Below are 19,835 nucleotides of genomic sequence, written 5' to 3' on the forward strand. Positions count from 1 at the left end.
TCTTCTCCTCCTCTAAACATCTACAGGAAGTTGATCATAGAATTAATTTCTTTCTATTACATAGCTTCAGGGCATTAATTATTTATAATTTTAAACTTTGTTATTTTCCTTTTGTTTAAGAAGGTAGTAAGTTACTTAAGAGTTTATTACATTTCTTTGCATCTCCCTGAAACTCATCATGAATAGCTCAAACGAGAGATTTCAGCAGCTTACACCAAGAAGGGAAGTCCTTTAACCCTCTTGGCTTCTGCTGGTTTGCTGGTCTAGAAGGGGCATTCTTATGTTCCTATTTCCAACACCCTCCTGCCCCCTGCCTCCCAAACACCAGAGTTCTGGACACACACTGCAGTTCACAGTTGTTCATAATCATTCAATGACACTGATGTTGACTGTAGTACAAGAGTAGCACAGTTAGAGGCAACAATGATCTTGACCTATAGGAAAAGGAAATGCTTGTTTTAGGGAGTAAAAGATTTGCAAATCCTAATTCACCAAGTTACATCTTACCTTAATGTCAGAAGAGCAACAGTTTTGACGGCTCTAGATAACTGGTAAGAGGATAAGTACTACTAATGATAAGTCTGGGAAAGTGTAAATATTGAGTCCTATGGTTGCTCAGTCAGCTACGAGCCAGGGTAAATTAGATGGTAATTGTGATATAAAACAATTAGCAAGTAGTGGGGGTTTGAGAAAATAACAAGAAAAAGGAAAGTGAGAATGCTGACTCCTTAATATAAGATAAGGAAAATAGTGAGTGAACAGGGAGACTACTCATTTAATGCAGTGTGATGGGACAGAATCGAAATGAGCTGCATGTTGAACCCCAGCCATGGGTGAAGTGCCCACTGGTATATGCATTTCTTTAATGTACTCATTCCTTAATCCCTGTCCCCCTTACCCTAGCTCTGCTCTCCAGTCCACCCACAGACAGCTTTAGTGAAACCAAACATCAGTGGGTCCCTGACTATTGGAAGTGATGCTTACTGACTGGAGGGGAGCAAAGGATCAGATCTCAGACCCACTCTCCTTCCAGACTCAAGTTCTGGGAGGTTAAGGCTTCCTCCACCTGGTATGTCTTTAGGGCCTGTTTTAGTCTGAAGTGCTTTCACAGCAAGGGTGGTCCTAGGGAAAAACAGAAAATATGAATCTGTCCTGGAGCAAATCTAGGATTATTTTTAGAGAGCTATGGATACTAGTATAGACTATTCCCTATTCCACTTCTTTCCTGCCCTTCAGAAAATCCTTAGCCATGACTAGCTGTCCTCACCACCTTTGGCATCCTCACACGGACTGACTATCCTAAGACCCAGGACCTTGCCAAGAGAAGAGATAGGCAAGTGACTGCCAGAAGGTTTTTCTGAGTTCTTTATCATAGCATCCTATGTAGCTGTGTGTTTGCACACATGCACCTTTAAAAAAAAAAAATTTAGATTCAGGGTGTACATGTGCAGGTTTGTTATGTGGGTATATTACGTAATGCTGGGGTTTGGGCTGCTATTGAACCCATCAGCCAAATAGTGAACATAATGCCCAGTAGGTACTTTGTTAACCCTCGCCATCCTCCCTGCCTCCCCACATTTGGAGTTCCCAGTGTTTATTGTTTCCATCTTTATGTCCAAGTGGTTAGCTCCTACTTTTAAGTGAGAACATGCAGTATTTGGTTTTCTGTTTCTCTGTTAATTCACTTAGGATAATGGCCTCCAGCCGCATCCATGTTGCTGCAAAGGACATTATTTCATTATTTTTTATGACTGTGTAGCATCCCATGGTCTGAATGTACCACCCCATGGTCTGAATGTACCACATTTTCTTTATCCAATCCACCACTGACAGGCACTTAGGTTGATCCCATGACTTTGCTATTGTGAATGATGTTGCAATAAACATACAACTGCAGGTGTCTTTTTGATAGAATTATTTCTTTTCCTTTGGGTAGATACCCAGTAGTGGGATTACTGGATGAAATGGTAATTCTATTTTAGTTCTTTGAGAAGTTTTTATACTGCTTTCTATTTTGGCTGACCTAATTTACATTCCCACCACAGTGTAAAAGCATTCCCTTTTTTCCACATCCTCACCAGCATCTGTTATTTTTTGACTTTTTAATAATAGCCATTCTGATTGGTGCGAGATGATACTTCATTGTGATGGTAATTTTGCATTTCTCTGATGATTAGTGATGTTGAGCATTTTTTCATATTTTTGTTGGCCACTTGTATGTCTTCTTTTGAGAGGTGTCCGTTCATGTTTTTGCCCACTTTTTAATGGGCTTATTTGGTTTTTGCTTGTTGATTTGTTTAAGTTCTAGATTCTGGATATTAGACCTTTGTCGGATGCATAATTTGCTAATATTTTTCTCCCATTATCTTTACTCTGTTGATAGTTTCTTTTGCTGTGCAGAAGCTCTTACACATGTATTTTGAATCGTATCAGGAAAGTTAAAAATGTAGAAACTATATTTCTGGGAGAAACCTCTCTCTCTCTCCTGCCCCTCCCCTTTCTCTCTTAATAGCTTGATGCTGTAGTATGATCAGCACATGGGAGCTAGGAAATATTGAAAAGAACATGTATTCTTAGGAACCACTGTGTGTTCTAAATTCCATAGAGCACATATGGAATTCTTTGACTGCATTCCATTCTGCTTTGGCCTAAGTGACAGTGAGACCCTGTATGAAATGATTTGGGAATTGAACCAATCTGCTGCAATGGTTAGTCATCATTACTCATTTATCCTGGTGAGAGAGGTTTCTTTGGATCAGTATAGAACAGTGATTTTCAAACATGATATGTCATAGTTGTAACATTTCACATTAGATGGTTAATAATAACACTGTACTGAAGTTTGTTAGTGATTTTTGTTTCTTATAAATTAAAAGGGATTCAGGGTTAGCCCTGTAGTAATACTGTGTGCCTTAGCTCACATTTCCTTCTAATCTCTTGAGTAGGCAAAAAAAGGGAATGTTGGAGCCACCACCAAGGATTGCTCATAATCCACAGCCTCCCTTATTGTGCATCAGACATAAATTAGGCAAAACAGAGCACGTGTCTACCCTTACTGACCACATCCCTTGAATGTCAGAGCTTTTTAAAAGCTTGAGAATGTAATATAAAGGCGAAGAGCAGCACAGTATGATTAAGACCTAGGTACAAAGTATGGCTCTCCTTATTTGTGTGGCTGTGGGCACATTATTTAACCTGTTTAAACCAGTTTCCTTATCCATTTTGATGATAAAGTGTATTTGTGAGGCAATATCTGTAAAATAGGATTTAGCACAGTACGTGGCAAATAATAATTGTTAAATTACATTATTTGTTCATACTGATAAAAGTCAACAGCTCCACATCAGAAAGGCTTGAACTTTTCCATGAGCTAGAGAGGAGAACTCTGATAAGAGTTTTATTTTTTATCAACACAGATCTCCTAGAATGCCTGAGCAGTAGGGACTGTCCGAGTTTAAGCTTCTAGCAACTGCTAAAGAAGGCCTTCCAGGAATTTCATACTGTGATTTGGGGCTCTGAAGGCCACTAAGACTTTCTCTACTAGTTCTCTAGAATTGAAGGTTTTGGGCTCCAGATAGAAATATATCAGAAAGTTCCCTTTATTTTTTAAAAAAATTTATTTCCAACTTTTATTTTAGGTTCAGGAGTACATGTACAAGATGTACAGGTTTGTGACATAGGTAAACGTGTGCCATGGTGTTTTGCTGCACAGATCATTCCATCACCCAGGTATTAAGCCCAGTATCTATTAGTTATTCTTCCTGATTCTCTCCCTCCTCCCACCCTCCACCCTCTGACAGGCCCCAGTGTGTGTTGTTCCCATCCATCTGTCCATGTGTTCTCATCATTTAGCTCCCACTTATAAGTGAGAACATGCGTTATTTGGTTTTCTGTTCTTGGATTAGCCTTTTCGCTAACTATACAGTTAGTGATTCTTCAGGTTCTCTGTGGTTCAGGCCCTCCTGGGTTGTGGGGGCCATTGTGAGGGTCTTTCTTCCTCTCTCTCACTCCTCCTACCTTGTTGCCTTTCCCCACAGAGGGCCATAAGTTGAATGGCTGGCTGTCACAGCTGCTTCAAATACAAATAGCTTGTCATGTTTTCTGATCATAGTTGTTACTTATTCCTCCTTGAAATAAAGGAGCCTTTATCTTGCATCCACACGGTGCTTCTGGGGTCACTTCCTGGAAACCCTTCAGACTCTGGGGTTGGTAGAATGCCAGCCATATCTTCTGCAGGAAACTCTTCTGCAAAAGGGCTACAGCCAATTTGCTCATTGACCAAAAGTTTGCTACTCCTCTGGTTCAGAAAGGGTGAGCTGAGCAGACATCTTTGATTTGCAAAGCTGGCGCAGTAGTTTCAGATTCCATTGAGTATGAGTGAATTTATGTATAAAACAGCCTCTTTTGACGGCTGTAATTGGATCTTAAGGGCTGCATCATACATTGTTTTCATGTCAAAATGGAATCAAGCATGTGGAGAGCATTGCTTTGTGATTCAAAGACATTGAGCTTCTTCCCAAGCCAGAAAAATCTCTCTTATCCCACCTGCCAAAGGTTCTGTTTCACCCAGACAAATCAAAGCCTGTGCAGTTGAGGGAGCCACACTGGCCCTGATTAGAGAGTGAGCATAGGTAAGGGATTAGAGATCATCAAGGGCTTGAGTTTTGAAGGGTCTACATACACTGTGCATTTCCAACTGCACTGAAGGATCTAAATGCAAAACGAAGCTGCTCCATAGAGCACCCGGAGCTGATCGCAGAAAGCTGCATGCAACTAGGCCCCCTTACCACTTCTCTAATAAAAAAATTTGAGGCCAGGGTATTTCAGGAGCCCCCTAACTGACAAGTAGCACCCTATCCTAGATGTTGAACATAAAGACAGATGTTTCTGGAGCTTTACTAGTCCAAACACTGGGACTCTCCAAGCCACTCTACAGTGAGGACTGTCTTTCTCCATTGCTAGACAAAGATGGAATCGAGAGATTCTAGGCCTCTTTCCTGCTAGAGCTAAGCAAGGGTGGAGCTTTCAGGGAGACTAAAAGGTAGTGGTGTGGCCTCTTTAGACAACGAAGTGCACACACCAAACCAGCCCCTTTCTAAGCATTAGGGCCAAGTCTCTGCCTGCTTCTTGTGCATAGGGACAGCCAAGTTTGATTGCAGAAGACAAAATAGGCCTTCGGCTGTCATGGCTTAGACAATGGAATTTTTCACAGCTATAGCTGGTTAATTAGAGTTCTACATTGGGGTTTTGGGACAAAGCTCAGCTAGTAGTCAAATCTTACTATGCCTTGTTTTATTTTTTTTGCACGTATATTTTTTAAATCTAGGGACCTAGCAAGAAGACCGAGCAGTTAAGGCAGGATTCGGATGTTACTGGATATCCTGGGTCTTCTTGACCACTGACTATATTAATCATACTTCAGTGTCCCATATGTCTTGGTCCATTTTGTGTTGCCATAACAGACTACTACAGACTGGGTAATTTATAAAGAAAAGAAATTTATTGCTCATAGTTATAGAGGCTGGGAAGTCCAATATCATCCCATGGCAGGAAAGAAGGAGCCCTAGCTCATCCTTTTATCAGGAACCCACTCCCATGATAACTAACTCACTTCCATGATAACGGCATTAGTCTGTTCATGAGGGCAAAGCCCTCATCACCTAATCACCTCTGAAAAGGTCACACCTCTCAATAATGTTGCATTGAGGATTAATTTTCAACACATGAACTTGGGGGACCACATTGAAACCATAGCATCACACCATGATTAGGTTCAAAGAGCCCCTTGCCAGAAAGTCTCCATTCATTCTAGAATCTTACTTATTAGAAATTCAATAATATTACCTCTTATAAATAGTGATTGGCAAAATATAATGAAAAAATTAGAAGCTAAACTCCTTTGAGTAACACATTATTCATTCACTGTCATCTTGCTGAAAGTTGTCTGTTAATAATCTAACAAGTTTGGCAGAGACTCCTAGGACCCTATTTCATTGTATGTCCTTTAAATGAGGTTAGCAGTATTCATATCAGAGTTATCTCCAGACCTATCAGGAAGGGTTGAGTCTCCAACCCTCCTCAAAAATTTTCAAGGACCTACCCCCTTCTCTCTGATCCAACTCCAGCTGGCTGCCCTACGCCTGCAGGCCTGGGCCCAGTGGGAATGTCTATTTTACAAGTAATTTTTCTTTCTTTTTTCCATTTCATTTTAACACACACTTCCTTGGATAAGAAACCATGTTCTTCCTCAGGCCTCAAGAAACCAGGGCTCATGGTTCAGCTCATGCCATAACTACTTAATTAAGAAAGTTCCTCTGTGAAATCTACATGCTTGAGCCACATTGTACACTTTATACTTTCATAATATTAATTCATAGTATTAATTTTTCACATCTGCCTAATAGAACCTTACCTTCTATGTCAGGGAATGGTCAAGGATTCTCATTTTAAGCATTTCATATGTTACTTTATCAGGTCAGTTAAAATACTTGCACATTTTTGCCCTCAGTTAAGAGGCAAAAACTTGTGAGCTGGTTTAATCAGATGATTCTCTTAATCCTCTAGGGGAGATTAACTGAATGGACTGTATTTTGAGAAATGAGCAGAGGAAGAGCTAGAGTTAAAGCTTTGGACACCTGCTTAGTCAAGGAAGGGAAGATGCTTAAAGTAAAAGGCCTACTGGAAAAGGGATAGGAAACCACAAAGGCCATTTTAGAACAACTCACAATGTTAGCTTCAATTAGGCAAAAAATAAAATGAAATGAAACTTCCTAACACTGAAAGCTGCTATGTATTATGAACCTTATAGCCATATACTATGTTTTCTCAGAAAGTAGTTCTCAAAAGTTTGTCATAGTCAGGTACATACTTACTTGGAAATATTTGTGCAGTATTGCATCTTAAGGATCCGGAGTTGTTTGCAGCCTATCTGAAGGTCCTCAAGGATTTGGTCAGTAAGCAAGACACAACCAGAGATATCCAAAATGTGCAGGTAATGGCATTTTGCCGATAACATCTCCATCGCTGAGTCAGTAATCTGAACACAGAGCCAAAGTAAGTACTGGTTATTCAAACACTATCTCAGGGAAGAACAGTGCCTTAGTCACTTTGGCCAACTATAATAAACTACCACAGACTGTGGCTTAAACATCAAACATTTATTTCTCACAGTTCTAGAGGCTGGGAAGTCCAAGATTGAGATAAAGATAGAGGTACCTGCAATTGGTGTCTTGGGAAGTCCCTCCTTATTTGCAGATGCCTCCATTCTTGCTATCTTCTCACATGGCAGAGAGAGAGAGAGCTCTAGTCTTTCTCTTCTTATATGGTCATAATCCCATCATGGGAGCTCTACCCTTATGACCTCTTCTAAATCTGTTTACTCCCAAAGGCCCCACTTTCTATTACTGTCACAGTGGGAGTTAGGGTTTCAACATAATAATTTTTGGAGGACAAACATTCAATTCATAACAAATAGAGTAACAAAATCAGACACTTGCATATTCTCTTTCACCCAGCTTGTCACATAATGGGCCTACAATTCAAGTGAGTTGTTTAACTGTTTCCAAATAAGGTCAGAACAGTAAAATATCTGCCTCAAGTAGCACCAATAGAAATTATGATCTTAGCAAGGCACAGTGGCTCATGCCTATAATCCCAGCACTTTGGTAGGCTGAGGCAGGCAGATCGCTTGAACCCAGTTCGAGACCAGCCTGGGCCACATGGTGAAACTCCCAAAAATACAAAAATTAGCTGGGCATGGTGGTACGTGCCTGTAGTCCCAGCTACTTGGGAGGCTCTGGTGGGAGGATTGCTTGAGCCTGGGAGGTCAGTGCTTCAGTGAGCCGAGATCACGCCACTGCACTGGGTGACGTAGCCTCAGTGACAGAGCGAGACCCTGTGCCCTGCCCCCCAACACACAAAAAAAGTTGTGATTTTGCTGTTATTTTCATTTAAGAGTCCTTTGGTTTGGATGGAAAACTTCATCAAAATTTTTTAGTAATACCTGTCACACCAATATGAGCAACTTATGAAATGCTATAGAGATGGGATTTGGCTTTAAATTTAAAATCCTCTCTAAGGCATCATCAATTTAAAAACATATGTTTAATAACATTACATGCTACAAAACTACAAAATAGATATCCCCCAAAGTTAATCTGCAGACAGGCTCATATTACTATGAGAAGGGACCTGGACATCACTGACGGTTTAGATGTAAAAAAGATGGAGTAACCTAGTTCTGGAAAGGGACAAGTAGGTGAGACAGATGTTTGGAAGCAAGGGGAGAAAGAAGCAGAAGCCACAGAGACTACACAAATCCCGCTCTGAAATATCCTGCCAAGGGTTCCAACATATCACAGTTTTGCCCAGATGTCCTACAGAGGTAATTCAAGTATACTACTTAGAGTATTTCACTTACTCCAGGATAAGCTTTCAAATTTATAGCCAAACTGAGCCTTACTGCAGAATCAACTAGATTACTCTCTCCAAAGGAATTTTTTTCCAACTGGATTCAATTTCTTATTTTAAATGTTTGAACATTCTGAAAAACATAGGCCATGAGGCTTGGCTCTTGTTTTAACATAAAGTTAAAAGAAAAAGCACTTCAGTTTGGAACATACACTTTTTAAGTTTGGAAAAAGAGACGTTGTCATTGTCTAAACATGCTTTGTTTCCAGAACACGCTCAGGACCAAGGTTAAACATTATAACTGACTCTCACAAAAATGCCTCAGACATTCCTGCCATACTAGGTTGATCTCTGAGGATCTGATGTCATTGATAAAAGAAAAAAAGGCCCACAGAATTGTAGAAGAAAGGAAGGACAACAAGGTGATGGAAAAGTCCAGGGGAGGTGGAGTTCAGAGTAGCAGGTTTGGTTTGATACTAGGAGAGCTGAAAAGGAGCCTGACAGTTCCTGTAGATCAGTAGCTCATGTTGTTCAATGACTGATGTGATGTTGTTGGGATTTATGGATTAAGGGCTCGGAACTACAGATGGAAATAACTTTGCTGCATTTTTAACTCCCAGATATAAGGTCCTGGTCCCAGCCTCATTGGGCAGATTATGTTACTTCCAACACAACTACTTTTGATTCCTTGAAAAAATGTTTTGGTTTATTTTTAAATGAAATTATTTTATATTTTAGAAATAATATAAGCACATTGCCAAAAAAAATAGCAATAATAGCAAAGGAAAGCAATTACAAATTTATCACTTAACATAACTACTTTTAATGTTCTGGAGTATTTCTTGCTCGTTTCTCATTCCTATCCCCATTAACAGATTTGTAAATACAGTAATTACATTTATTTTGCATCCTCTTTTTTTTCTTTCTTTTTTTTATTTTGCTCTGTTGCACAGGCTGGAGTGTAGTGGCACAATCTCGGCTCACTGCAACCTCTGCCTCCCAGGCTCAAACAATTCTCCCACCTCAGCCTCCTGTGTAGCTGGGATTACAGGTGCCCGCCACCACGCCCAACTAATTTTTGTATTTTTAGTAGAGACAGGGTTTTACCATGTTGGTCAGGATGGTCTCAAACTGATGACCTCAAGTGATCCGCCCACCTTGGCCTCTTAAAGTGCTGGGATTACAGGCGTGAGCCACCATGCCCGGCCTTTTTTTTTTTTTTCCAAGTTGGGTTTCACCATGTTTCCCAGGCTGGCCGGGAACTCCTGGGCTCAAGCTGTCTTCTTGCCGTAGCCTCCCAAGTGGCTGGGACCATAGCTGCACACCACTAAACCTCGCTTTCATCTTGCTTTTTTGTTTTTCCTAGTGCATTCTTATACTACTTCACAGTCTTCATATTTACAATCTTTAATTATTATAAAATGTTTTATTTAGTAGATGTAGTTTAGTTTATCATTTACATATTTCTGGTCATTTCTGTTGTTTTCAAGTTTTTACTATTTAAATAACATTTTGATGACTGTTCATAAATACAGTCTTTTCCAAGTTTTGGACTGTTACCCTTAGGATAGATTTCAGAAAGTGGATTTGTATGCTATGGTTTGAATGTTTGTTCCCTCCAAAACACATATTGAAACTTAACCCAAGATGTGGCAGTATTGAGAGGTGGGGCCCTTAAGAGGTGATCGGGTCATGAAGGCTCTGCTCTCATCAGTGGATTAATCTGTTATCATGAGAGTGGGACTGGTGGCTTTATAAGAAGAAGAAAGGTCTGAACTAGCCTGTTAACATGCTCATCTCCCTTGCCATGCGATTCCCTGCGTTGCCTTGGAATTCTCCAGAGAGTCCTTGCCAGCAAGAAGGTTCTCCACCAAATGCTCCACCTTGACCTTGGACTTCCCAGACTCCAGAAATGTAATATTACTAAATTTTGTTCTTATAAATTACCCAGTTTCAGGTATTCTGTTATACACAACAGAAAACGGACTAAGACAGGGTATGACCACTTTTGTGGCTCTTGTTTACGAATTTTCACATTGCTTCACAAAAGGATTATACCCATCTATAATGCTATCTACAATATAAGGACCAGTTTCACTGACCCCCTGCCAACCACTGGGCATTACCATTAAAAAATGTGCAATTTGGTAGGTAATAAATGATACCTCAAATAATAATGTTTTAACTTGGATTTCTTTCTTATGTTGGATCTTTTCCCACATTGTTTACTAGTAGTATTTTCTCTGATTTGAATTCCCCAGCTCTGGCACTATTTAACTGTAACCATAGGCAAGTTGCTTAAATTCTCCGAGCCTCAGTTTCCCCATTTGTAGAATGGTTACCCAAGATTGCCACAGAACTAAAGGAGAACATGTATGTGACCAGTGACTAGCATAAAGTAAGCACTCAATAAATGGTAGCTATAATTATGATTATTCATCTCCTTTGCCATTAATATATGCGATTTTTTTTTTAGTAGGACCTCTTTATACAAAAGAGAACTTGACTGTTGGCTTTCAGTTTGCTGAATTATACTTTTGTTTCTTCTCCCCTTTGCCCTCTCCCCACCAATTCCTGTTTTGATTGTGTGAGAAGTCAGGTAATTTTACTAGCACTTCTGGTGACGATCCCAAGAAAAAACCGCCTTGAAGATGGACAGCAAGAAAGGGGCTGAACAGTCCACAAAATGAACTTTTAGGTTAATAACAGTTGGTTTCATGAGATATTAACTAATGAAAATCTAATGCAGTAAGAAATAACGTGCTTTAAAGGTCAGGCCAAAAACAGAGTCTAAGTTTTTGCTCTAGCTTTTTTTAAACCCCTGAACTGTGGGATGGCTTTTAAATATAATAAACATATTTTGAATATAAGCTGAGCGTGGTGGCTCATGCCTATAATCGTAGCACTTTGGGAGGCTGAGGCAGGTGGATCACTTGAGCCCAGGAGTTTGAAATCAGCCTGGGCAACATGGTGAAACCCCATATCTACAAAAAATACAAAAATTAGCTGGGTATGCTAGTAGTCCAGCTACTCAGGAGGCTGAGGTGGGAGGATCACTTGAGCCTGGGAGGTTGAGGCTGCAGTGAGCTGTGACTGCACCACTATACTACAGCCTGGGAGACAGAGTGAGACCCTGTCTCATATATATATATACGTATATATATCTCTAATATATTAATATATATCTAATAAATGTATCTTATATATAATAAATATATCTAATATATAATATATATATTTCCAAGAGAGGGAGAGGCTCTTAGGAAATTATCTTCTTGCATATTATGTTATATTATGCTATATTTGGCTATTTCCTAAGAGCTCTATCATATTATTTTCATTTGTTTGTGAGAATGTAGCTGTGGTAGATTAAAAATGGCCACAAATGCTTTGCAGCTACTGTCAGCAAGAAGTAGAGTCTGTTTCCTCACCTCTTGAATCTAAACTAACCTTGTGACTTGCTTTGACCAAAGGAATGGAGCAGAAGTCATATTCTTCTGAGCCAGGCCTCAAGATGCCTTGCAGCTTCTACCTTTAGCCCTTAGCCTCTTGGAATGTGTTACTGCCCTTGAAGCAGCTCAGCTAGCTTGTTGGAGGATGAGACCGCATGAAGCAGGAGGAAGCTGTCCCAGCTGGGTCCCCTAGGCCAACCAGCTCTAAGGGGAGTCAAGAGATGACTGCAAAGAGATGACTGCAGCTCCTTGGGCAACCCTGGGGCCAACCACTGTCAGAAGAACCGCGCAGCCAAAACCAGCCCAAATTCCTGGCCCACAGGTTTGTGAGAAAATAAAATGGTAGTTGTCTTAGGCCACTGAGTTTGAGAGTGACTGGTTACACAGCAAAAGATCAGCCAATACTATGTGCAGGAATCTCATCCTTTGTAATATATGGTAAAATATGACCCATTGATCATTTTTTTTTTATACTTTAAGTTTTAGGGTACATGTGCACAATGTGCACGTTTGTTACATATGTATACATGTGCCATGTTGGTGTGCTGCACCCATTAACTCATCATTTAACATTAGGTATATCTCGTAATGCTATCCCTCCCCCCTCCCGCCACCCCACAACAGGCCATGGTGTGTGATGTTCCCCTTCCTGTGTCCATGTGTTCTCATTGTTCAATTCCCACCTATGAGTGAGAACATGCGGTGTTTGGTTTTTTGTCCTTGTGATAGTTTGCTGAGAACAATGGTTTCCAGCTTCATCCATGGGGAATCCTTTCCCCATTTCTTGTTTTTGTCAGGTTTGTCAAAGATCAGATGGTTGTAGATATGCAGCATTATTTCTGAGGGCTCTGTTCTGTTCCATTGGTCCATATCTCTGTTTTGGTACCAGTACCATGCTGTTTTGGTTACCGTAGCCTTGTAGTATAGTTTGAAGTCAGGTAGCGTGATGCCTCCAGCTTTGTTCTTTTGGCTTAGGATCGACTTGGCAATGCGGGCTCTTTTTTGGTTCCATATGAACTTTAAAGTAGTTTTTTCCAATTCTGTGAAGAAAGTAACTGGTAGCTTGATGGGGATGGCACTGAATCTATAAATTACCTTGGGCAGTATGGCCATTTTCACAATATTGATTCTTCCTACCCATGAGCATGGAATGTTCTTCCATTTGTTTGTATCCTCTTTTATTTCATTGAGCAGTGGTTTGTAGTTCTCCTTGAAGAGGTCCTTCACGTCCCTTGTAAGTTGGATTCCTAGGTATTTTATTTTCTTTGAAGCAATTGTGATCATTTCTTTTCCTTATGACCATTTCGAAACCTCTAATTGATTTTCCTTATGGTCATTTTAAAACCTCTAAGCTGAAAGAATTTCCAAACATGTTAGCCAGCTGCACTAAGAAAATAAAGGTTGAAAAGGGTAGGATTGTCATGGGGAATCCCAGAATTAGCAAATCTCTTACTCCTCTCCCTTTACATTATAAGTCTGTAGAATTGGGATAAAGTTACCTCACTAAATCCTATTTGCTCAATACTCCATGCCTTTCCACTCCTAATTTCCCCATCTGTAAAATGAGGGTAATTTAAAACAGACAAAAAATAGTGTTTACTCTCATCTCCCAGTGTTTCAGCGGTCTGGAGACATTTCTCCAAATAATGAACTTTTTGGGTAAAATGTTTTACCATATTAGTATAAGAGAAATTCTGTGCATGCCCTGGGGATTTCGCCCAGCTCACAAGTTTGTGTAGCTTTAGCTGAGCCTGGGGCCTTAGGGGAGAGCATCCAGGCTTTGCTGGCTCAATCACCTTCTCAGATGTATTTCACCTGCAGGACAGTTCAAGTAGCCTTGGGCACACCCAGTTCTCTCCCTTTTGTAGATTGTCATTCTCAAGAATAACTATAGAATGTGCTGGGGATGTAACATCCTGAGACTGAGGATAGGGGGTACTGACTGGAACAGCCAGGCTCTGTTCCAGTTCCCCCTAGAAACAGGACATCTTTCCATGCTTCAGCCCAGTGGGTCAAGTGAACCCAAGGTTATAAAACCCAAGATGGTACACCTTCCAGAGTCCCTCAGCTGCGGTGCAAGTGGAACATTTACAGTTGAGATTTCATCCACCTTGAGCAGCTTTCCTGAGCCTTGGGAAACAGGCCCTCCAGGAATCCTCGGCTTCTGTTGTCACTTGCTGCCTATCTGTAAGTAATGTGCTTCATGAAGCTATTTGCATATGAATGTGTCCTGTCTCACCAGACTCAGACAAGTTGGTAATCAGTGCACAGTGGACCTGCTTCACATCACCTACACTTGTAGGACAGAAATGCAGTTCTAAAGCACTGGCCTGCTTTCGCTTACCTTATCCCTCTCAGAGGTGCATTGCAGAGACATTTTGTCGTTGTTCAGGGCTTTGCTTTAATTTTTCTCATTTCCCACCCCCTTTTCTTTCTAATCATTACTAACTCCCACTTCACGTCAGTCATGAGGGTCAAAAGTGACAGTGTTAACCACAGGGCGTAGTGCACTGCTGAGTGCTTTGAACTGGCCCCAGAGCAACCAGCTTTTCCTCTGATTTGTAGCTATATTTGTTTTCCTTGGCATTTTAGTGTCGAGTAGGATGAGGTAACACTACTACTAACTGACCTTCGAGGTGAGGTGGTTGCAAGGAAAAGCTGGCCTTTCTGGGGATAGATAAGGTGACCATTCAAAATTCACCTGTGGACTTTTGGGAAACCTGGCGCAGAATGATGAGCCAGACACCAATGTGTTTTACGGCTCATCAAAATCAACATAAGTGGAATATGTTAGGTTGGACCACAGCCTTATGAATTCAGGGTGAGTTGAGGAGTATTCAGATTGGTCCAGATGATGGTCCCCACATCTTCTCAATCAGGATACTCATCTGGCCCACAGTCTGATCAGAACAATTCAGATGGTAAAGCTAAACCTTTCTACTCCTTTGTATCAGCGTTCTAAAATAATTGACTCTTCCTTCTTCCTCTTTCTCCCTCTAAACCTTTGATACAGAGTGATGCATTTCATACATATTTGTTTAACATCCCCCTTAGCTTCTGGGCTGCAAGACAATAGCCATGCACAGTTTACAGAAGGAATTCCCTCAGCCTTCATAACAAAAAACAAAAAACCAAAGCAAACAAACAAACAAACAAACAAACAAAATCCTCTGCCCTATTTTCTGTTTGCACTGGAGCCTTTTCTTTTCTCATTCTCCTACTTTCTGCTTTAGAGCCACTAAGAAACCCAGTCTCCATCTGTGCCTGCTTTATAGCCAGGGCAGTTCTCACTTCTCACTAAGCCATGTGTTGCCCATATGTCTGTGTGCTATGAACGCAAGAATCCCTGTGAACTATCACTGTTTAAGTTGCAGAGTCAGTTGGTCAGCGCTGCTAGTGTTCTGGGTCCCTTGACCCAGCTCACTAATAGAACCAGATGATGCTGACCAGAAAGACATCTGGTTCCCCTAGTTATAAACAAGTATATTATTAAACAAAAATAATTTTGCTGTGAACTTTTTGGCTTAGTTTTGTCACGGTTTACCACATCTTTTTCCCTGCTGCCTCCTCCTTTTTATTGCAGCACAATTAGCTAACCATACAAACCAAACAACATAGAAGCTGAACTTCTAGATTAAATAAAGCGTAGGGCATCTTGAGAGTTGGTGTGATGCTGTAGTAAACAAAAGCCTTCAGTGTGTACAATAGAAGAGAACACGATTGTTAATAACCTTGTAATTTCTGAGGATTTTCAAAAAAATTTCTTAGTTTTCTTCCTTCTTCATATTTTGCTAACTCCAAGTTTTTCCTGTTAATTTGTGTTGATCAATATCTTCCACTTTAGAGACTTTCCTCTTATGTCTGGTAATCCTTTTGTTCATGATTAAGAGTGGAGGACTAAAAACTAATCGGAAGGTCTGAGTACATGCATCTCTATTGTAAGCTTCAATGAAGGATGATCTACGTGTGTTATTTGTTGGGAACCACCCCTGTCAGTCATTTTAGGTCTTTCATCTTGTGCTAGTCAGGGTTCCCAGAGAAGAGGCTACCAATCTCCCACCTGGAAAAAAAGATCTGGCAGCCAAGTTCTTGATGCTCAGTTGGAAAAAGTGCTTGAATATCTCTGCACTCAGCATTGAGTCACTTAGTTAGCCTAGCAACCCTCTGTTTTAGTATCTCTAGAGTAGTGGGTAATTCAAGAACAATTTTGGCCCTCACCTCCACCAGAGAACATGTGGTAAGGTCTGGAGGGATGGGATCTTATGTGCTACTGACATATAGTGAGTAGAGGGCAGGCATGCTGTTAAACATCTACAGTGCCCGGGACACACACACACACACACGCACACACACACACACCCCACTACAGAGAATTATCTTGTCCAAAATATCAATAGTGTCAGGGATGAAGAACCAGAATTTAGGAAATAAATCTCCAGGCTTCTGTTTGGGGTGGGGAGAGACAGTTGCCCAGATTTATGGAGTAGGGGCTGGAATCTAGAGATCTATCTACTTCTTAAGAATCTCTAACTCAGTCTCCCTTATTTTCATCCCCACTCTTAACCCAGTTCCAAAGGTACACGGTGCTCCCAAGCTTGAAGATTGTGGTGTAAATCAGATTTTTTTCCAGCTTTCTCTACTGTTGGCTTAGGATTCAAAGCAGTCTCTGGTCTGCTAAATTAGTCCATCTATTTTCAAGCTTCCAAATTTTTGTTGCTCTTATCTCCTCTCCTGTTTTCCTTATCCATATGGGCCCTCACTCTTCATCTCTAGTTTTGGTAGGGTTTCAAGAGGAACAAAATTATATGTGTATATTCAGTCTACTATTATTAATCCAGAACCTGAGATCTCTAGTTCTTTACATGGAGATATGTCCATAGTATATTAAAAAGTAGGTTACAATGTATTTTGGAAAGTATGATTCTATTATTTTAAAAAACAAGGCAAAACACAAACTTTCTGTAACTATTTCTAATCTTTTTGTGCATAGAAAAAAATCTAGAAGAATAAAATACCAGCGATGGTTATGTCCAGGTGGTGACAGGACAATGGATATTTACTTTCTCCCTTAAGCTTTTATATGTAGTCCAAATTTTTCATAATGAGTACTTACTTCATTTATATACAGAGGTCCCAGAAAAATTATAAAACACTTGAAAATAACACAACAGATGATGGTATGTCCTTGGAGTGTCAAACTGGAACACTGTTTAACAGGCCTACCTGGAGAATTCTATAGGAAATCATGCCTTTGTTTGACATACCATTTACTGTCCACTAAGGCCCTAGCTCAATGAAGTTATATGTTGTTATATTTTTGTCCAGGAAAGATGCAAATTATTTGTATCTGGTATAAACTGTAACCCCAAGGTTATGGATTTAATAACTTGTAAAACACTTTTAGATCTAACCTAACACTCTTAATGCAACATTCTTTCATCAGTTCCTACAAATACTAAGTTCATTCAAATACTCTACGCACTGGCTTTGTCATTTTGTTGGTTCTCTCATTAGTGAATTAAATAAATCTTTGACACATGTTTATATTTGTATGAGAATTATGTTTTTAACTTTTGGAAAATTCTACTTTGACACCAGTGGAATCATAAGCTATTTCCAGTTTGAGGATAGAAGAAAAAAATCCAATGAATACCTCAACCATGGCAAAGAGAACATATTCTGAGTCCAGCCCTGATCGCTGTCCTGCCTTGTCCCTTGGCAGTGCTTAAATTGGATGTGTTTGGGCCCTGACTCCTGCACATACCTTTGGACAGCCAGCAATGCTGAGAGATATGAGGTTAATGCAGTAAATGGCCAGTGCTTTGATAATCATATCTGACAGCTGGGAGCAATAAGAGACATCCAAATGTTCCAAGATCAGTGAGCTTTTGCAGAATGCCTGCAAAAAATTCCAAGGTCAAATTTTTTCTTTTCTTTAGTCATCTAGAACTGTCTTACTTATAGCAGCTTATTAAATGTACATTTCAGTCCCTGAAATACAGATGTTAGATCTTGATGCCCCCCAAAAATAATTTTAAAAACCCATGTTACATCCAACATCTGTTTATAGCAAAAGATATTCACAAAGCAGCATAACAGCTTAGTGATATTCAAATGCCTGCTAACAAAATTTGGTTTTCTTGAAGTTAGGTCTAATGAAATTTGACTCATATGGTCAGTAATGAGTAGAAGAAAAGAAATCTGAGGGTAAGATTATATGGCAGACACTCCAAGATTGACAGTGGAATGTAATGGAAAGGACAGATTCTTTGGAATCAGACAGACCCGAGTTTTGCTTTCGTTTCCACAATTTATTACCTCTTAAATCTTAGCAAGTTACTATCTTTCTGAGCCTCAGTTTCCTTTTTTTTTTTTTTTGAGAGTCTTCCTCTGTTGCCCAGGCTGGAGTGCAATGGAGCAATCTGAGCTCACTGCAACCTCTGTCTGCCAGGTTCAAGTGATCTTGTGCCTTTTGTGCCTATTGGGACTACAGGCGTGCACCACCACGCCCAGCTAATTTTTTTTTTTTTTTTTTTTTAGTAGAGATGGGGTTTCTCTAGGTTGCCCAGGCTGGTCTTGAACTCCTGACCTCAAGTGATCCACCCTCCTTGGCCTCCCAAAGTGCTGGGATTATAGGCATGAGCCACTGTGCCCAGCTCCTCTTTTTTAACTTAGGGAAAATAATATCTACTCTCTAGCATTGTTTTGAAATGCTGAAATGTTCACCTGAAATATCTAGGACTAGAAAAAGGCCTGGAAATCATTCCCTTTATATCAATACTTCTTAATTTTCATTCCTACTTTTCAGTTAAAAAATAACTCAGTGATAAGAATCCATGAGGAAATAACACTTAAAAGTTTACAACTCAGCAGTTATACAAGAACAAAACAATCCACAAAAGTAAACCTAACCGTAATTGTAAAAATATATTTAAAAAGCAATAGGAGTAGAAATTGGAAACCATGATGAAGGAAAGAAAAGAAAGAAAGAAAGAAAGAAGACAAGAGAAGAGAAAAGAAAAAGAAAAGGAGGAAATTTCCTCCCCCAAAATGTGAGAATTATTATAATTTTCTACATGTGCTCAATCACTCTAAGAATTCTGCCTCATTATGAAGCAGCTCCTCTTAGAATACAAAGTTAGAGACCTCAGTAAATGGTAGTTTACCATTAATTTTAGTTGTAAGTACTAGATTTTAGTAACCCTAATGGGTTACTAAAGATACTTCTTATTTATATATAAATTATATATATATTATATATGTGATTTTATATATATTATATATATGTGTGATTATATATATTTTATATATATGTGATTATATATATATGTGATGTGGCTCTTAGCACAAAACAGATTCTCTAGCTATCTCTAAGATTTTATATACTGTGTTAGTTGAGAGGCAGTATGCACACTGGCTAGTGCTTGGCACATAGTAAGCACCCCATAAAAGTTAACTAGTGCTTACTTCAGCAGCACAGATACTAAAATTGGAAAAATACAGAGATTAGCCTGGCCCCTGAACAAGGATGACACAGATTTGTGAAACATTCAATTTTTTTTTCAGTTAGGAGGAGAAAGTTCAAGAGATCTATTGTATATGATGACTATAGTTAGTAACAATGTATTGTATACTTGAAATTTGCTAATGGATTTTAAATGTTCTCACCATAAAAAGTATCATAAGTATGTAAGGTGATGAATGTTAATTAGCTTGATTTAACCATTCCACAATGTGTGTGTGTGTGTGTGTGTGTGTGTGTGTGTGTGTATCAAAACAGCATGTTGTGCTTCATAAATATATACAATTTTTATTTGTCAGTTAAAAATTTTAAGCCATTAAAAAAATAAATGTTAACTAGTATCAGGATTTGCACATGACACCAATAATAATAAAGATGCACAAATGTATTGTACTTTGAGAAAAACTGAAAGATATTGGTTATTTAACCCTAAGTCATCATCTTTTCCTGAC

The 19,835-nt window shown here is 39.6% G+C and overlaps 2 protein-coding genes and 1 non-coding gene across 6 annotated transcripts in view; 2 read left to right on the forward strand and 1 right to left on the reverse strand.

Annotated features, from left to right (window-relative positions):
* Positions 1–19,835, forward strand: part of FAM185A (family with sequence similarity 185 member A) — a 163,509-nt gene that overhangs the window by 66,433 nt on the left and 77,241 nt on the right. The gene's annotated exons all lie outside the window — the stretch shown is intronic.
* FBXL13 (F-box and leucine rich repeat protein 13) overlaps positions 1–19,835 on the reverse strand; it is a 260,413-nt gene that overhangs the window by 4,162 nt on the left and 236,416 nt on the right. Inside the window, 2 exon segments of the mRNA XM_019030762.4 lie at positions 6,873–7,036; positions 17,626–17,760. Coding sequence (XP_018886307.2) covers positions 6,873–7,036; positions 17,626–17,760 — 299 coding nt within the window.
* On the forward strand, positions 19,321–19,422 carry LOC115935424 (U6 spliceosomal RNA). Its single transcript, XR_004071059.1, has one exon. It is a non-coding gene; the product is annotated as a U6 spliceosomal RNA (small nuclear RNA).

This window comes from Gorilla gorilla, chromosome 6 (genome assembly GCF_029281585.2).
Source record: "Gorilla gorilla gorilla isolate KB3781 chromosome 6, NHGRI_mGorGor1-v2.1_pri, whole genome shotgun sequence".
NCBI classification, from domain to species: Eukaryota; Metazoa; Chordata; class Mammalia; order Primates; family Hominidae; genus Gorilla; species Gorilla gorilla.